Source organism: Sinohyriopsis cumingii, chromosome 18, assembly GCF_028554795.1.
Source record: "Sinohyriopsis cumingii isolate HCF-2022 chromosome 18, ASM2855479v2, whole genome shotgun sequence".
Lineage (NCBI taxonomy): Eukaryota > Metazoa > Mollusca > Bivalvia > Unionida > Unionidae > Sinohyriopsis > Sinohyriopsis cumingii.
Window position 1 is genome coordinate 97,647,135 of NC_142978.1, and position 17,761 is coordinate 97,664,895.

General features: G+C 38.4%; 1 protein-coding gene across 3 annotated transcripts in view; it reads left to right on the plus strand.

Moving 5' to 3' along the window:
• The window catches only part of LOC149777558 (uncharacterized), a 71,450-nt gene that overhangs the window by 5,658 nt on the left and 48,031 nt on the right, over nucleotides 1-17,761 (plus strand). For 2 of the 3 annotated variants that reach the window (XM_089942157.1, XM_089942161.1), the window contains exons 2-3: nucleotides 11,128-11,256; nucleotides 12,249-12,305. In XM_089942157.1, coding sequence (XP_089798283.1) covers nucleotides 11,151-11,256; nucleotides 12,249-12,305 — 163 coding nt within the window. In that variant the 5' untranslated portion in view covers nucleotides 11,128-11,150. Of the gene's footprint in view, nucleotides 1-4,571; nucleotides 4,717-11,127; nucleotides 11,257-12,248; nucleotides 12,306-17,761 lie in introns of those variants that run through there. The other variant, XM_089942158.1, reaches the window with a different exon arrangement.

Below are 17,761 nucleotides of genomic sequence, written 5' to 3' on the forward strand. Positions count from 1 at the left end.
CTTTTTCCTTTTCTGTTCAATACGGTTTGTTTTATATTTTCTTTCTCCTTTGTTTGTCTAGATTATGTGGGTTGTTTTGTAGTAATTAACACATCAAGATATCATAATGATTCATAGTTTTACAGATGCGTCTACAGGAATGGTTCCCAACCTTTTTTCTTTACTGTGTGATGTTTGTGCTTGATTTGGATTTATCTTTAACAGTCATAGCGCTACGATATCTGCAGTGTGGCAGTTTATAATGATGTCTAGCACTGGGACATCATGCCACATACATGTAGCATGATGTCCCACCAAGTCACATTATTCTGAAACCAGGCCGACCAGTCCTAACACTAACCTCTTAATGCTGAGCGCCAAGTGAGGCAGCTGTTAGTACCATTTTTCTAAGTCTTTGGTATGACTCGGCCGGGGTTCGAACTCGCGACCTCCCGTATTCAAAGCGGACGCTCTAACCACTGGGCCACCGGAGCTGTCGGCGAGCATGGTTAATATAAGCACCGTTCAGAGTAATGTCTTTTCAAATCATTCCATCTTTGATGGCAATATTTGTTCTTCTCATCATTTCAAAAACCAGTTATCCTTGCCACAATTACGAAATAAATTACACATTTACGATGAACCTAGACATAATATTTCTTAATTAAGTACTGACAGGCATCAAACTTCAAACTATGCTATAAGAAGTTGTTTCCTTAATTTGTCACAGCTTACGGGTTTCTTTGCTTGCTTATAGTATATATAGACTGCTATATTAAATGGTTTATAATATAGCTTATTATGGTTTGTAGACAACTAGGAAGTGTCACGCATCGGTAAAGAGCTTTCAAATTGATTTGCACACGGGACGATTCTTATCCAAACTGTTGTGCTGTACACAAAACAATCAATGAATGAGTCAAAGTAGGTTTTGAATCGGGCACTCATATAGATTGGAAATGTCAAGAACTTAGTACGACAGAAAACAGTTCAGTTATACTGACATTTAATATAGAAATGAAACATTTTAAAAATAATCGTTTACGTTGTTTCTAAAACTGAATTTACAGTAAAAACGGCTTTTTATGTGTTAGTAGTGTTACTACTGTGGACGTATTGTCGCTATACACGCATAGAGTAGTTAAAAAAAATTTAAAATTCATTAAAAATAATTTCATTAAAAAAATTTGATTTTGAAAAATTTTGATTTTAAACAAGTTTTAAGTATAAAAATTGGTGATTAAAAAATTGATTTAAAATATTTTGATTTAAAAAATGTCGATTTAAACAAATTTGATTTAAAAAATATTTTGATAAATTGTGTCATTAATGTGATGGATAGTACTGTTTGTGGTGTAAAGAATAGTCTGTTTTGTGAAATTTCATCTTCGTTTACATTCTAAGCTAACACAACGTTTTGAGTGTGTTTTTGTATGCACGCGTTCGTTTGTGTGTATTTTGTTTGTGTGCGCGAGTACGTTTGTATGTGTTTGTGTGTTTGTTTCCGTGTGTTTGTTTCTTTCCCTTAACAAAAAGCTTATCCCTTAATAAAAAAGTGTGTTTTTGTATGCACGCGTTCGTTTGTGTTTGTGTATTTTGTCTGTGTGATCACGTACGTTTGTATGTTTTTGTTTCTGTCCCTTGACAAAAAAAAACCAAAAAAAAAAAAAAAAAACCAACTATGTCCCTCCTCGATGAGTTTATTTTGAGCGAATGTGGAATAGTGTGACTATAATCACTAACTCTTTTGTTGATTTGATTGTAGGTAATGGTGTGTTTTGAAGATAACAAATTTCCTTCTCCACAATGTATTGATAGTAGGTAATGTGATAGTGTGTTGCTTTGAATACAGATTTATTTTAGATTAGCACTCTCATACCTATGGATTGTTTCGGTAGGTGATTATATGTCAGTAAAGTAATATATCCCGCCACGCAAGGCGTTATAGATTTGTTCCGCTATCAGTGTTTGGCCCGATTGAGGTCATCCATTTGTAACATTGTTGCCATTGTCCAGTACCGTGACCTCACCCCACCTGTTCCATTCCTATTGTCCCTAGAAAGACCCAATATTTTTTTCGCTATACAGGCTCAACCGTTTGTCCGTATAAATCTTGTCCGTGAATCGTCCCAGGGTGTTTTGTAATGGTAATTGTCATTGTCCATGAAAAGTCATAACGCTTGGCGGGGCGGGACATATAACTTTATATAACGCCTGGCGGACATTGTTGCCAATGTCCAGTACCGTGAGGTCATCATTCCTATTGTTCATATACAAACTCACTATTTTTTGACGCTAGACAGTCCCAACCCCTTGCTCCTATACATCCCATGTTAAATTATCCTTGATGCCAGGGTACAACCAGCCTGTTTTAACATAGATGTCTCAACAATCTGTTCCATTCCAATTGTCCTTATACAAACCCACTATTTTGTTAAGGCTAGACACTCTCAATCCCTTGTCCCTATACATCCCATGTTAAATTCCCACATACCTCAGGGTACAATACCCCTGTTTTAACATAGATGTCCCCTTGATGCTAGGGTGCCCCACTACACAACTTTTGTTGGTTATACAAATTGGACCTTTGCTGTTCTGAATTTATTATTTAAATTAGTTTTCCAATTTAACCAAAATTTTAGCCTTTGTCATACAGTTTTCAAGGCGCGCATGGAACGCTATGGTTGTTTTCTGTTGAGAGATTTTATATACGAGGTGTTTATTTCATTATATGTTGTGGATTTTCCGTTCTACGTGGTGCGTGTTTCATTATACGTGGTGGTTATTACATTATACGTGGTGCATATTTCATTATACATGGTGCATATGCCATTACAGATGTGTATATTCCATTATACGTGATGCATATTACGTTATACTTTATACGTATAAGTACCAAATTCGAGGGTGGAAAAAGCAACTGAAGGTTTTTGTAGTAAAGTAAGGGGCTTGGAGCCAAGAAGCCAAGACTACGAAGAACCCTTATTTCCTCTGGCTGAATGGACTGTCACACACCAGTTGATATGCAATTTTCCACGTTAACTTTTTTAATACAACGTTTTGGATTTAGCCTAGCGATAAAAGCCATGCAGATCATTACATAGCTGGGTTCCTAGAAGAGCATGCAAGTGACAAGGTATACTTATGTCTTCTTTCGCTGATAATAAGAATGGCAAAATTATACTTACATTTTTGCATCTTGAATTTCCTCAGAGTGTACTTTATGAGCTAATTTTTCAAATCCGAATTACATGATCTATGTCATGGGTCTAAAAATTGATTACACATCGCGAAATTGCACAGTAATTTTGGCTATATTTCCAACTGCAATCACATTCTCCTTATCGCACTCAAAAAGAAACGAGATTGATATTTCATTGCGTCTTTTCACATGATGATTCCAAACAATCAACGACAGAACAGAAACACTCATGTAGATAATTCAAGGCGGGTTCCTCACTGTTCAAATCATATGTACTTCGTAAGGAATTGACACAGCTAATAAATCCAATCGATCACAAGCAGAAAAGTAGAATTGAGTAGAATCGACAGGAAACGTCCATTTATTCCAGACCAACTGGAAATGTTGTTGCAATGCCAGTTTATTCACAACTTAACTCTAAATTTAAATTTTAAATACACAAAAGACATTCTTTTAAAAAACTGATGTCTAGGGCTCGACAAAGTTCAAAGGTCGCTGGGTGGCGCTATGTACGCATTAAGATTGTTTCTACGTATTGATGAATGTACAGTTGTGTATTTTACTTTGGAATACAGCATAAGTTCAATTACTTTGTGTCTTGTTGTTTATTGGTTTTTTAAAAATTAATCCTTAGGTAGAAAAAATGAGTATATAATGGAAAGGTTATTAAAAGCATACAAGTGCAGTAACCTATAAATACTATTTCAGTAATATGAAACTTTCCGCTACTCTTGCGGACGTTACTGATTCAGCGGTTCTTAAACCGAAGTAGATGATATACTATTAGAGTCGCTGTCCAGTGCAGGCCTGGTAAGGATGGGAGTTGACACGATCTGCGAAAGGGTCTGACTGAAGGAGAAAATGAAACATCTGAGGACCGTCAGCGAAGACACGAGCGATCCCCATCTACTTCAGGTCAACGTCTGAGCAATTTTGATTCCTGATATTCGCCATAAATGAATACGGTAACCTAGGATATATCAGTATTTTCGCTGAGCAAATAAAACCAAAGGTATAATTTTCAACAAAAAAATAAAAAATAAAAAAATAAAAAATCGATTCAGTGCAGCAAATTAGATTCCACAGAAAAGGTAGTCAGAATGTCCACTAACCTTTCCCACCCCATTTGAGATATTTTGTCAATTATGCACACCTCAACATAAAATGTCAAAACATCTAAAATGGGGACTTAAATTCCACACAAAATATTTTTCTCAAGCAAGAATTGCTCTGCTCCTCTACAGTTCAGTTGAAAGTGACGCAAATTACAATTAAAATAATTGTGCGCAGTTGCAAGCCCCGACAAATGATTGGCCAATGAACCCATGTGACCGCTACGGGGCAATTCAGTTGGCTCTTCCGGGTTCAGCTTATTATCATAACAGAGTAAGGAAAAAATTAGACCCAACCTCATTACACCACCCATAAATGTACTTACGCAGGCGTAATTAGTTTTATGGTTAGGTGTTTGTTTATAGCCCGAGGAACAGCAAAACTGGGGAGACAGATAATTGAATCAAGAATGACACTGCGAGGTAAGCATTGTTAGAGTTCAGAATTAGGGAAGAAATAATAACATACTCCATGCCTGTTGTTGCAGGCCACTTTTTTTTTTTTTTTACTTCAGTGTAGATTAAATACAGAAATAAAACATAATTCAAGTCAAAAGGTATACAAATGCATATCAAATTTACTGCTATAATGGCATAGCTTCTCTAGGCATACTTCATGCATTCTTTAGCCTCACTTTACAAACATGATGAAGCTCAAGTGCTTGAAATTTTGGGCTCCGACCGCCACCACAGAGAGGGTCAGACACATCCAGCGCTCTATGTGTAGCATAAGGGGGGGGGGGATACCTGCCGCAATCAAGCTGCCGAATTGTGCACCCCATATCGCGAAAAGGGCGTATTACATGTCGCAGAATGCCACTGGAAGAATGTGTTGCAAGATGGCCACACTTCAATGAACTCATGTGAAGTGCTATTCAATGAACCCGTATGAAGTGCAGAGCCCGTATGATGTCGACGGCTGTATCTGTCTGTACACCCACGAGACCTGAAAGAAGAAGAATTGAAAAACAGAACAAGGCAGTAGGAGTGATATCATGACGTGTACAACAACGGACGTCAGCACTAAATTTCAAACTGGAAATTCTGAAGCTCAGGCGTTTATATTCCTTAAAAGCATTGGACCTCCATCGACCCAAGACCCGAATAAGACTGTCTCAGAGACCCTGCGTAGCACCCTCAATTTATCAGTAGACATAAATGATTTGTTTCCTGTAACCTGACAGACACCATTTTATCCCTAAAACAGCAACAACCACCAACTTTTTACTCCACCCATAATTTTTGTTAAGGTTGGAGAGGTAGGTAGGTATATTTTAATTTATTTTTTAGATGTATGGTTGTGTCTTTATGGCGGAACAGCCTCATTTTTGAGAGCATGCTATTGACTCATAATAATAATAGAATAAACAATTATAAAAAGATATGTAACAATCTTTAAAATGCCTATATTCCTACCCACTTCTTGAGCAAGTTACAGGAACACGCTATTTATATCGTTTGGTGTTTTAACAAATATTCCATCTAATGCATACTTAACCTTAAAGATAGTGTAAAGGGGCCTACTTGTAAAAATATGAATCTGTGTTTTGTTAAAGTTATTTTTTATTATGGCATTAAAGACCAATTATATTTATTTACAAATTAAAATATTTATATTGAAGTCCCTGTCCACTGGACGGCTCCGGTGGCCTAGTCGTTAGAACGTCCGCTTCCGATGTGGGAGGTCGCGGGTTCGAACCCCAGCCGAGTCATACCAAAGACTTAGAAAAATGATACTAACAGCTACCTCACTTGGCGCTCAGCATTAAGAGGTTAATGCTAGTACTGGTCGGCCTGGTGTCAGGATAATGTGACTTGGTGGGACATCATGATCATGCTACATGTCTGCGACGTTATGCCCCAGTGTTAGACATTGCTATAAACTGCAACACTGCAGATATCGTAGCGATATGACTGAAAAATTGTTAAAGCTACATTAAAAATCCAAATCACACACACACTGTGAGCACTGTAATCAAAATTAAGTTGTTCAAATTTGAACACCGTTCTTACGTAATCGAGACATGGGGAGAACACAACTTGAATAGACTGAAAAAGAAGCACTTTTCTAGTGCCGGTACATGTTTGCTCAAATATCTTTTACTCAGATAGACCTGTATTGCTTCCTTCTGGTGCATAGTCATACTTTTGATACTTTTCCCCTTTTTAGGTCGATTACCACCACCGTTTTCGGCCGATGTACAATGCACCACGCTAATGGTTAGTTGGCATTACATACTAAGGGACTAAGGGAGGCAACATACGAAATCCAATAGATGTGTATTTATTACCTCCCTTTATTGAGTTTTCAATGCCTAAAAATGAATAACATTGAAAACGTTGCTTCAAACCTATTGCAAAATATCATTAGAAATGTAATTTGCATTTCTAAATGAAGAATTTTTTTTATGGACAGGGACTTTACACATAAACCTTACATTTCATGGAAATCGTGAAATTTTCGTCACATAGCGCACCTTTTTATGGCATAAATAAATTTCCTTGGAGTGAAAAAAACAACATACTGATCGAGACAGGGAGTACTTTCGCACCCGTCGCATCCCCACGCGGTACGCCTATAACTTTACTAACATAATACGGCTTACTTTGGGGAAAATGGAAAATGCTTCAAAATGATAAAATATTTCGATTTTAAAACAGTCTGTTTAAACAAAGCAATGCATTAAATCAGTTAGACCATGTGATGGATTTGGATATGTACATGTTGGTAAAACCTTATTATGCAAACATTACCAAAAAAAAAAAATGAAACTGCCATCGACTCGTCTTTATAGCGTTAACAACCATTATATTTCCCACACGGTTCGCAATGGAATCCATACAAATAAAATAGTTCAGGAAAATATTGATATACTCTAGGTGACCGTCTTCATTTTATGGCGAATATAGGGAATAAAATTTGATCGGAAGTTTACCTGACACAGATGATAGATCGTTCATGTCTTCGATGGCGGTCTTCAGACTTATCGGTTTCTCCTTTAATCGGACCTTGTCCGTAGTCGTGTCAACTCCCATTCTTGACAGGTTTTACATCTAAACAGCGACTAGAACATTATATCATCTACATTTTGGTCTAGGAAACTAAAAATTTACACTGTGTGACGGTAAACATTTGATGCATGAAACAGTCCGTTTTCGGGGAGGGGGGCTCGGTAACATAAGTATGAGTAGCGGAAAGTATCATATTTCTGAAATAGTATAATGTAAAAAGCGCTGCACATGAAGTTGAATGGACCACATTTATCGGAATATGCATCACCTATAACGTAATATACACCATGTATAGTGTAAAATGCACCACGTGTAATGAAATAATATAACAGAATATGCGTCACGTATAGTAGAATATGCAGCACGCATAATGGCATATGTACCACATATACTGTAATAAACAACACATATAATGGAATACCTACAATGTATAATGGAATATGCACACGTATAATGGAATATGTATCACGTATAATGGAATATCCACCACTTTTATTGAAATAAGCACCACGTATAACGTAATAATCACCACGTGTAATGGAATATACTCACGTATAATGGCACACGTACAACAAGTTACAAATGGAACGAAGACTAGTCATATACGCCAGACTCCTTAGAATGGCACGAGGTACTAGTTGTAGTTTCGCATTGTTTGTACTAACAACGACAATTAAATTACAAGGGCGAATATGATTTGGCCCTCAATACTCTACAACTGAGCAGTCCTAAAAGGTTGTCGATGCCTGCTTTAAAACTCGGGTTTGTACCACAAGTATATATGATAGACAGCTGAAAGGACTCAATAACTTTTAAAGATTATGCGGGAACCAGTATATCAAGTACAGCTGTGCGAAACACAGAGATATCTGAATATATTATGACAATTACCTCCATTTTTATATCACTACTACTTTTAAATACCACATGTTCGCATATCGATATGACAATACGTTAAACTTCACAGGACAGTGATGTTTTCTTAGTAAACCTTTAAAGACAAGCGTTACTGATACTTCATATGGCATATATTCTTGGCATACTAATCAACTTTGACAAAACAGTCAGTTCAAGAGTCCAATCTCTAATCACTTTTACGGTTGTTCGAATATTTAACCATGTTACGAATTTTGCGTTTGGAGTTGAATTCTTCCGGGACCGTAACTAACACATCACCATGCAGGTCTTTGGCATAACGGCCATAAAAGAACCATTTTTTAATACAGAATGGTCAAACTTAACCAGCCAGCTTTGCTATGTAGAATAGGTGTGTATGTGTGTGTGTGTGTCATTTAGATTTTTAACGTAGCTTTAAAAATGTTTCAGTCATATCGCTACGATGTCTGCAGTGTGGCAGTTTATAGTGATATCTAACAATGGGGCATCACGCCGCAGACATGTAGCATGATGTCCCACCAAGTCACATTATCCTTACACCGGGCCGACCAGTCCTAACACTAACCTCTTAATGCTGAGCGCCTAGCGAGGCAGCTGTCAGTACCATTTACTAAGTTGTTGGTATGACTCGACCGGGGTTCGAACCGACTACCTTCCGCATCGGAGACGGACGCTGTAACCATAAGTCCATTTCATCTATAATTACGATGCATGCATGCATAGTTTACACTCATGTAGCCTTACCGAATTGTTAATTTCACTCGTATTGTGATACTGAATGATATTGATAAAAATAGAACAGATGTATCTCGTGACGTCCAGTGAACGATCACGAATTTTTTTTCATCCGGTTCCACAACACTTGTCGAATGGTCACAGAGCATTCATGCATGTCCCTCCCCTCCCAGTCTGCTACAGGAACCATTTGAATGCCTCCTTATTTCTCTGCGGACCCGTTGTAACTAAAGCTGTGGTCTCTAGCTATAAGTAAACCAATACCATTTGCAAAGCCAACGTAGCTAACGACCCCAACATCTGGGTTATACGAAACCCAACAAATAATTCACATCTTAATCACATAAAAATAAATGGGCTTCACTCCTTTTCTTAACTACGTTACTTTGCTAATTAGCGATTCATGTAGATACATTTTCAGACAAATACAAATCAATTATCAGCAAAAATGATACAAATAGTGTAAAACAGATAAATGACATATTCACACAAATTGTATCAGAAAAAAATGCATTAAATACACTACATGAGTTCTACTGCATACAAAACAACTGAATCAGAACTCATTCGTATAACGAAATATTGTATGATATTCTTACTATACATGAATCATATAACATACACGATTATTTCTGAACCCAAGAAAGATTGTAGTGTGAATTTAAAATGAATTCAACAAGTAATTACAAACGTACATCAATGAACACATTGTATGTAACTGATACTAACCTTGTGCTTTATTCGGGCCCATGCTCACTTATCATCAGATAATTCCCTCTGTCCCTTCTCTGCTTACGGGTCTCACAAATTTCTAGACCCCTTTTTCCCATGGACCATGAGTTTAAGGAGATAAATTATTTATTAATTTTCATCGGAGCCCCTCTGACTTTCCCCCTCGACAGAAAAACGTGAACGAATATCACGAGGGAGATAATTTTAAAACTTTAAAACCCCGAATTCCGTCTGGGAACACCAACCCACTCGTTTAGCATAGTCAATCAGTATTACTACTTTAACCGCCAAAATTTGTATCACTACCAAAGAAAGCAGAAGAATCCCCTCAAGTCCGCATTTATTCTTCTCGAAAATATCATTTAAGGACACTTGATTCAAATGGCTCACAACTTCCTAAACTTTTTCTTGTTTCGTCTCACCTCTTGTCATTTTACCGCTATTGGCCTTGCGCTAACATAGCACTCTTATCTGGCTATAACGGTTAGCCAAGGCAGTCCTAATTAAAATTCAACTCATACCCCAAACAGAACAGATTCCATACCTCGCAGTCAACAATTTATAGCGACTCTAATCCATTCGTCAAACTTAATTTATACATCTCAGGCTGACCACAACTTAATGTACTGTGAAATTATTCTACAGAAATTATTCTACGCAAATTGTGCATCATTACAATACCATATAGCATGTTTCTGTGTTGAGAAAACCAAATGTTATATGTTTCTGTGTTAAGAAATCATTCCTTGATACATGTTTTTCTGTTGAGAAATCCATCCTTGATACATGTTTATGTGTTTAGAACACCACATATGCTTGAAACTTGTACCTCCCATTCTCTACCTAAGGATAAATTGCCACTCTCATTACTGGGGTTTATAAATCAAGCAAGAAAATTTAGCATCTTTTCTACATCACATTTCCGTAGATAACATGATTAGCTTAGAAAAATAACTGTATTTAATTTCTTCTTCTCCTTATCAACCAGTCGTAACCTCACAAACTAAGCGTATCCACTATTAATTTTAAGTCATTTCTAGACTGGTTCTAATCTTATTGTTTTATTTAGCTCCATAAGATGTATATAAACTTTGATATTTTGTCTGCTATGTTGGGGTATCTCCCATATACCATTATTTAACAGTACAGAGTGTATTACGTGTAAGGTATAACCTGTTATCCTATAATGCATAATATATATTTTGTCTATGCTCAATTAAATCCAATTATAATTAATATAATAATTCGTTGTAAATGATACTAAGTTAATTTTCGTTTCCAATTGCCACATGAAAAGCAAAAGTAATATAAAATAAAACAAGCAAACAACAATTCCTTTTGTAACATAGCCTATCCTGCCAAGAAGATGAAGATGTACTGTTATCTATTGCCTACAATAGCCAAAACGATAATCTAACGGCGCAATTTTATGACCTAAGCTTTCTTTACCCGTTTCAGGGTTTGGAGTATAGAGAATAAGGATGAAAGGGTGCAGCAAAGGACGGTTACGGATTGCTACGGTGATTGTGGTGCTGTGCCTTTGTGGAGCAAGTCTTGGGATTTACTTCGCCCTTAGAAACACACCAGGTCTCGACATCACGTGTAACATTCTTATTAATTCTTGAACAGAGCAAGAGATAAAGTGTAAATGCATCGAGGAAAGCTGCACACACAGACACGCAAATACACGCATCTTAATTCGAACAATGCTACTGACTTCATGAGAACAAAAAATTACATAACTTAATAAGTTTAATAGGATATCATTTATCCTTGAAACCGTATTTCCTTCTCCGCTTAATATTAGACTGGGGAAAACACAATCACAAGCGAACAAAACGTTAAATGAACTACAATATTAGTAACGATTTATCAAAGGATTAGTTTTTTTTTAATAACGGCCTAGTAATTTTTCATTAACGTTCTATCTAACCTATTTTGGCTTCCAAATATTGCTGCTCACTTCTGTTTTCAAGATATTGCATTTGGATATAAGCAGCTTAATATTTGCCATTTCATAATTCATGCAGTTAAAACTACATATTTTTTATATCAATAGAACATCTTGGTCTAACATATCAGGAAATATCGTGAAATTCTCTAGGCTTCACATGAACTGTAATTTAATTCGTACAACATTCTATCAAAGCCAAACAACGTGATTTATATCTTATTGCCTTTATATTTAATGATAACACTAGATGATTCAGTCTGCCAGCGTGTGTCTTTCGTGAAGCAACTCCCACATCGTTCCTGGTTGAGACTTTAAACTGCGAGTATGTTACATGTGGCTTGTAAATGCGTTCACTATTCTTATAATTATTATTTTACCCTGGAGAGGGAACTTTGGAGAAGAGGTATGGCAATATCTGGTGTGGAGTAGATGATTCGGTCGGTGGGAACGTTGACTATTTGCATATAGCTAGGGTAATATGAATATTTTCCTCCTAAATTCTGTATATTATCAATTTTATTTTTGGATGCATCAATCAGTCCACTCATCTTCTATATAATGCATACAATTAAACGCATATTAACTTTTCATCAAAGCAGTGAAAGACTAATTCATTTTCTTTCAGTTCCTTCAGATCCGACAGTTGGACCAAACACAGACCCAAGTACAGGGGAAGAACCAAGTACTATTTTTCTTTCTTTTTCATATGATATTTAACTTTTTAAAAACCCCAAAATCTTCAACACATTTTCAAGCTACGATTTGATAACTTCTTTTCCCTTTGGTTGCACTGACAGTATATGTCATTGTCGTTCCTTATAATTAAGCATTGAAGACTATATTTGATTATATGTGATAATACAGGAATAATGTCAAATGGTTTTATGGTTCAATTTTCTCATGTGTAGAACTTGTTTACTTATGGTCGACAGGTCACCCTATTGCCATCATTAACATATTCGTATAAATGTATAAATGGGAAGTACTGTATATTGAGCAAGAACAGCACGTGGCTCGATAAGCTGATTACGCAATACTTCCAATACCTAACATAACTTTTTCTTGATTTTTTTTCCTTTTCTTAGAACTGCATAAATATTAATAGGTAGCGATACAGCGTCAGTCGAAAATCCAGTCAAAAAGGTCGTTGGCCTATATAGTGTCAAGAGTTATAGCGTCAGTGGGAAAATACATTACAGACCCCCTTGGGCCTGTATAGTGTCAAAAAGTATAGCGACAATGGGAAAAATACATTACAGGTAAGGTGTCGTCACAGTACTGAAGAAGGTAACAATGTATCAAGTGGCTGACCTCACTCAGGACTAAAGAGAGGAAATCCCTAGAACGTTCTGGCGGGACAGAGACATGGATAACATATACAACAGACAACATACAAACATAAACAACATTACAACCGACAAAAAAGCAAATCTTTTCGAAACATATGAATAGCCCTGAAAAGGGCCTTTGGGTTCTTCATCTATTTTCTCCCGTTCTTCCACCATCTCCTAACTTTCTCATTGATTCCTTTCTTCTTCTTCTTTCCATCTCTGTTATCCATTCATCATGTCCCCTCAATCTACATTTTTCCTGTTTCTTCATCCAAATTTCATTCAGCTTTTCAAACTCCTCTTTTTTCTTTGTCCTTTCTTTCTTTAGCCCAGCTGTCTTTTATCTTCTTCACCTCTTCTTCCATCACCTTTCTCATTATTTATTCTCCATTCTTTTGTTGGTCCAGACCCCACTTCACAAATGACCATTCTGTCCAATGCAGTGTGTCTTCTAGAAAGCACCTGACTCTTATGACACCATCAAGTGGCTCCTTCAAGGTGCCCACTCTTACATATGGAGGTTGAATGAAACCTCTTAACTTTTCTACTTCCTTCTCTATCTTACCTTGTATCATCAGATCACTGGTACTTTCAGGCTAGTCACAAAGTCTGGACTACCTGGATACTTCCATTCCTTCTCAAGCCTTTCCACCACATATACTGCCTGTATGATCCAGTAGTAACAGTCCTTCAATTTGTTGAATAAATCTATTGTCATCTTCGATTATTCAATGTTGAATGGCGCGAACGACGAACGCCTTGACTTTATATTTGTCAAGCACGGACATAAAGGAAAACATCTCGTACACTCACTTCACATATTATCTACTATACACACGGGAAGGAGAAAAAACAAACCCTTACTATACTATCCACAAACTACAAATATACTATCAACACAAAGATGAGGAGCAAAAAAAAAAAAAAAAAAACCCAAAATATACTATCCACACGGGAAGACCCCCCCCCCAAAAAAAAATACTATAAAAAACCGCAACATCTACTTTCAACACGGGAAGGAGAAAATAACAAACCCCAAATATACTATCAAACACGACAATATTTACTATCCACACAAACGCACGTGGTCGCTTTCAAAACCTGAAACGTATGCTCACTTATGCAAACACACTCTACTATTCACACAAACGTACGTGAGCTCATACTCATACACACACAAACAATCACATCAGTAAAGGAGTGAGTATCTATAATCATACTACTTCACACTCACTCAGTTTGGCAACTTGAGTAGTCTCATCTCTAGAGATTTGGGTAGCCATGAGAAGGGCCGTTTTGTTTGAACTCCAGATTCACCTGGTTAATGGTGACACCTCCAAGGCCGGGCACCACAGACACAGCGTCTGCTTCAGTTATTGTCCCAATTTACTGTAGTTGCTGAGAGTGCGGAGGCAGCTTGTGTGGCCTCATCACCCCAAGCTTCAGTTAGCGGGACCCTGAAGACTTGCCTCTCTTCTCCTGTGCCTGACCTGTAGATGCTGTGGTTCTCGTGGTTGCTCTTGCAACTCCTACTCCCAGATTTCCGTCTGTGGGATCACGGTCCTTTGTATTGGTGGGAGAGGTTGTGGCTGTGGTTGACGTGACTGTGGTGTTGGTGCTGCCTGTCGAGGTGTACTGACCAACGGTTTCACCTCACACACAGGTCTGATCATGAGGTGAGGCAAGATGCTTTCCTTCATATCTTCCTTCTTTTTCTTCTCTTCTTTCTCCATCCTGGCCTCTTGTGCCAACATCCTCCATAGCCAGTTCATCCCGGATGCGCCTGGCTTACTCCAATTGCATTTGGAGTTCAGGCAATTTAGCATTTCTGTTGATCATCCTCTTTAGTTGATGCATCAACGATGGGTAGCTAGACTGACGAGCGTTTTCCTTCATATATGTCAAGAACGGACTTCTTTTTATAGTCATGACTTGCGAAGCGTCGATCCAAGAATCAAAGCTTGGAGGATATCCTTTCGAACGTACATTTACTTCTCTGAAACGTCGTTTTCCCAATTTAGGGGTTCTTCGTTCGAGAATGCTTTCGGTGTCGTAAACTTCGTCTTCTTTTCCGGTTACGCGATGTAACACGGGCTAGTTAAACGTTCTTTTTAACACTTCCCCGTTCAGGTTTTCCAATTTATAGACAGTAGGATGATGGCCATGCACTCGTCCAGTAACACGAAGTAATTTGGTGGTCAGTTGGGTAACCTTTGTTGAAAGTATGTTTGGTTTTGCCGATGCACACCCAATCTCCTGCTGCAAACACTCCACTCTTCTTGTGGACAGCCACTGCCGGGGACGTACTAAAGAGGCGCTCAAAAACGAGTACTTCGTTGTCGGGAGTCACTTCTTGGGGGGCACGTCCAATGCTTCGATAGTAAGATTGGTTGTACGCTTGAACCAGGTGCGGTACGATGTCGATGTACTTCAGAGTGTGTTGATGCGTAAAATATTTCCACATGCGTTCTTTCAAGTGCGTCGAAAATATTATACGATGCTGGCATTGGTTTCGTGATTCTCGGTGGTGAAAAAATGAATGTCACGTTTCTTTAATTCTTTTAGGAAAGCTTGGTTCAAAAATTTGGTGCCTTTGTCAGTTTGCCATCGAAGAGGATGACGACCACTTTGTTTCTTCACCAGTTGCAGGGATCGCACTAATTCACTGCTCGATTTGGAAGTCGATGGTACGACACAGGCAAATTGGGAAAATACGTCGATGACACAAAACAAATATTTGTTGCCACGATTGTAGGTGGCCAATTGACAGACATCGGCTAAATCGGATTGCCATTGATGATCGATGCCCTCCGCTTGGGTGAGACTTCTGGAAAATTTTCGTCGAATGGGTTTGTGTATAGTGTAAGTCGGTTGTTCTTGTAACCATCGTTGCACTTGAGGTAAACGGAGACTTTTCAATCGGGTTTTGGCAGCAAGATACAATTTCTGAACTCTTCCGTAACCTGCAGGATGGGATGGATCGTATTAAATGCTGGCTAACACCTTCTCCATTTTTTACCCACTCTTCACTGATGCTACTTTGGATGGGACGAGATGGTGGTTTGGAAACGACTTTACGTGTCCGATGTGACACGGGATTAGAACTCGAAGGTAGTGGTGGTGGTGGTGAAGGTGGTACTAGAATGGCGTTGGTCTTTTTTTCTTTTTTCACTTCTGGTTTCCCTTCTTTTTTCCTCACTTCTGTCGAAGGAGGAATGGATATCATCTTTTGAACCCAAGCGTTAGGTTCTTCTCGCTGGGGAGTTTGGGAAGGGGTCAACAAGGAATCTGCAATCTTGCTAGGAATGGGAGCTGCTACTGGTGTTTAAAGGACTTCTCGTACCTCTTTTCCCACAGGTATGCGTGGCGCTGCGTCTGTCTTGACCACTGGGGATGGTGGTGGTTGCATGGGCTTTTCATCAAGGCCTTAAAATCTTTCAGAGTGGGCAGAATCGTTTCGTCTAAAGTTTTCTAGTGAAAGAGTTGTAGTCGTTACAAGAGTTGACCATGCTTTTGCGATTTTTCTGTTTTGGACAAATCATTGCGATCCATCAACGACTGCAGTTCGTGTTGTAACTGGGACATCTCGGTCAAGTTTGGATTGGGAGTCAAATGCGGGGTCCGTTGTTCTTGCCAACGATGGTATTCCATCCATCGTTTGTAAGGCACTAAAGCCAGTTTTCGTCTTTCCATTCGATTCCAGTGGTCACATCTAAGATCTTTGGACTCCAGAGGTCCCTTTTATCTCCTTGGTCCCTTTATATCTTGCTCCCATGAGTCCTTCCATCCGTATTATACCAACATCTTCTTTTTTTGACGAATGGGTATTTTCTTTTGAACCATTTGGCGAAGAACGTGACGATGTTTGGCTAAGCATTTGTTCTGGTGTTTAGACAAAGGTATCGTGCCTTTCAAAACGTTCAAACAACATTCACACACAGTATCGATGACATCTTTGGGGGCTGTTTGAGTGATTTTTTTTCTTCGCATAGGTGGAGAAGGTTTGGACAGGAAGGACATGTCCCCATGTTTGACTAAACAAGGAGGCAGTCCTTTCCTTTTCTTTCATTTGGGGTTAGAAGTGGGATGGATTCTGGGGTGTGTGTCATTTTTGGATGTTCAGGAGCACAAAACACTGATTCCCATGCTTTTCCTCAGGTCTTCTTTTTATACAGGAACGCGTCGCCATTGATTGTCTTTACGTCGTATCAACTTAATGACAGGCATCACGCTTCGTGGAGGGGTTCGCAACGGCCTAAATCGGGACAGTTCTTACCTCGACAAATCCAGTAACCTTTATAACATGCCCGATCTCTCTTGGACTTTGATTTTGGGAGCTGGTATTTTGTAAGCAGTGTTACTGCAGCTAAAGCAGCTGTTACTGCAGTGTCTCTCTTGCGGGTAGAAGCTGTTTTCTGTGGACTTTTCTTTTTCGTTTTCTGTGCGCTTTTCTTCTTTGGGGATCTTTAGCTTTATTGGGAATGGCATTTTTAATGGGGAGACCTGTTTGGGAATTAGGGATCGTATTTTAAGAGGGAGCGAATTATGACGACTCCTAGAGAACCGCTACCGTCCAGGTTTCAAAATGATTTGCTTTTTGGTTTGAGAGTCGATACGGATTTCGGCCAGTTGCGTCAATGCTACTTTGTTTCTGTCAAAGATCTTTTGGTTTGATGATGAATCTGAATGATGCCTTTCAGTAATTGACGTGCTGTCACCATAAACCATCGTAAGACTTATGTGAAACTGGCCTCTAAGACACGAGGACGTATTTGTGGATTTATTTCAGGACTGATGCCGTACAAGG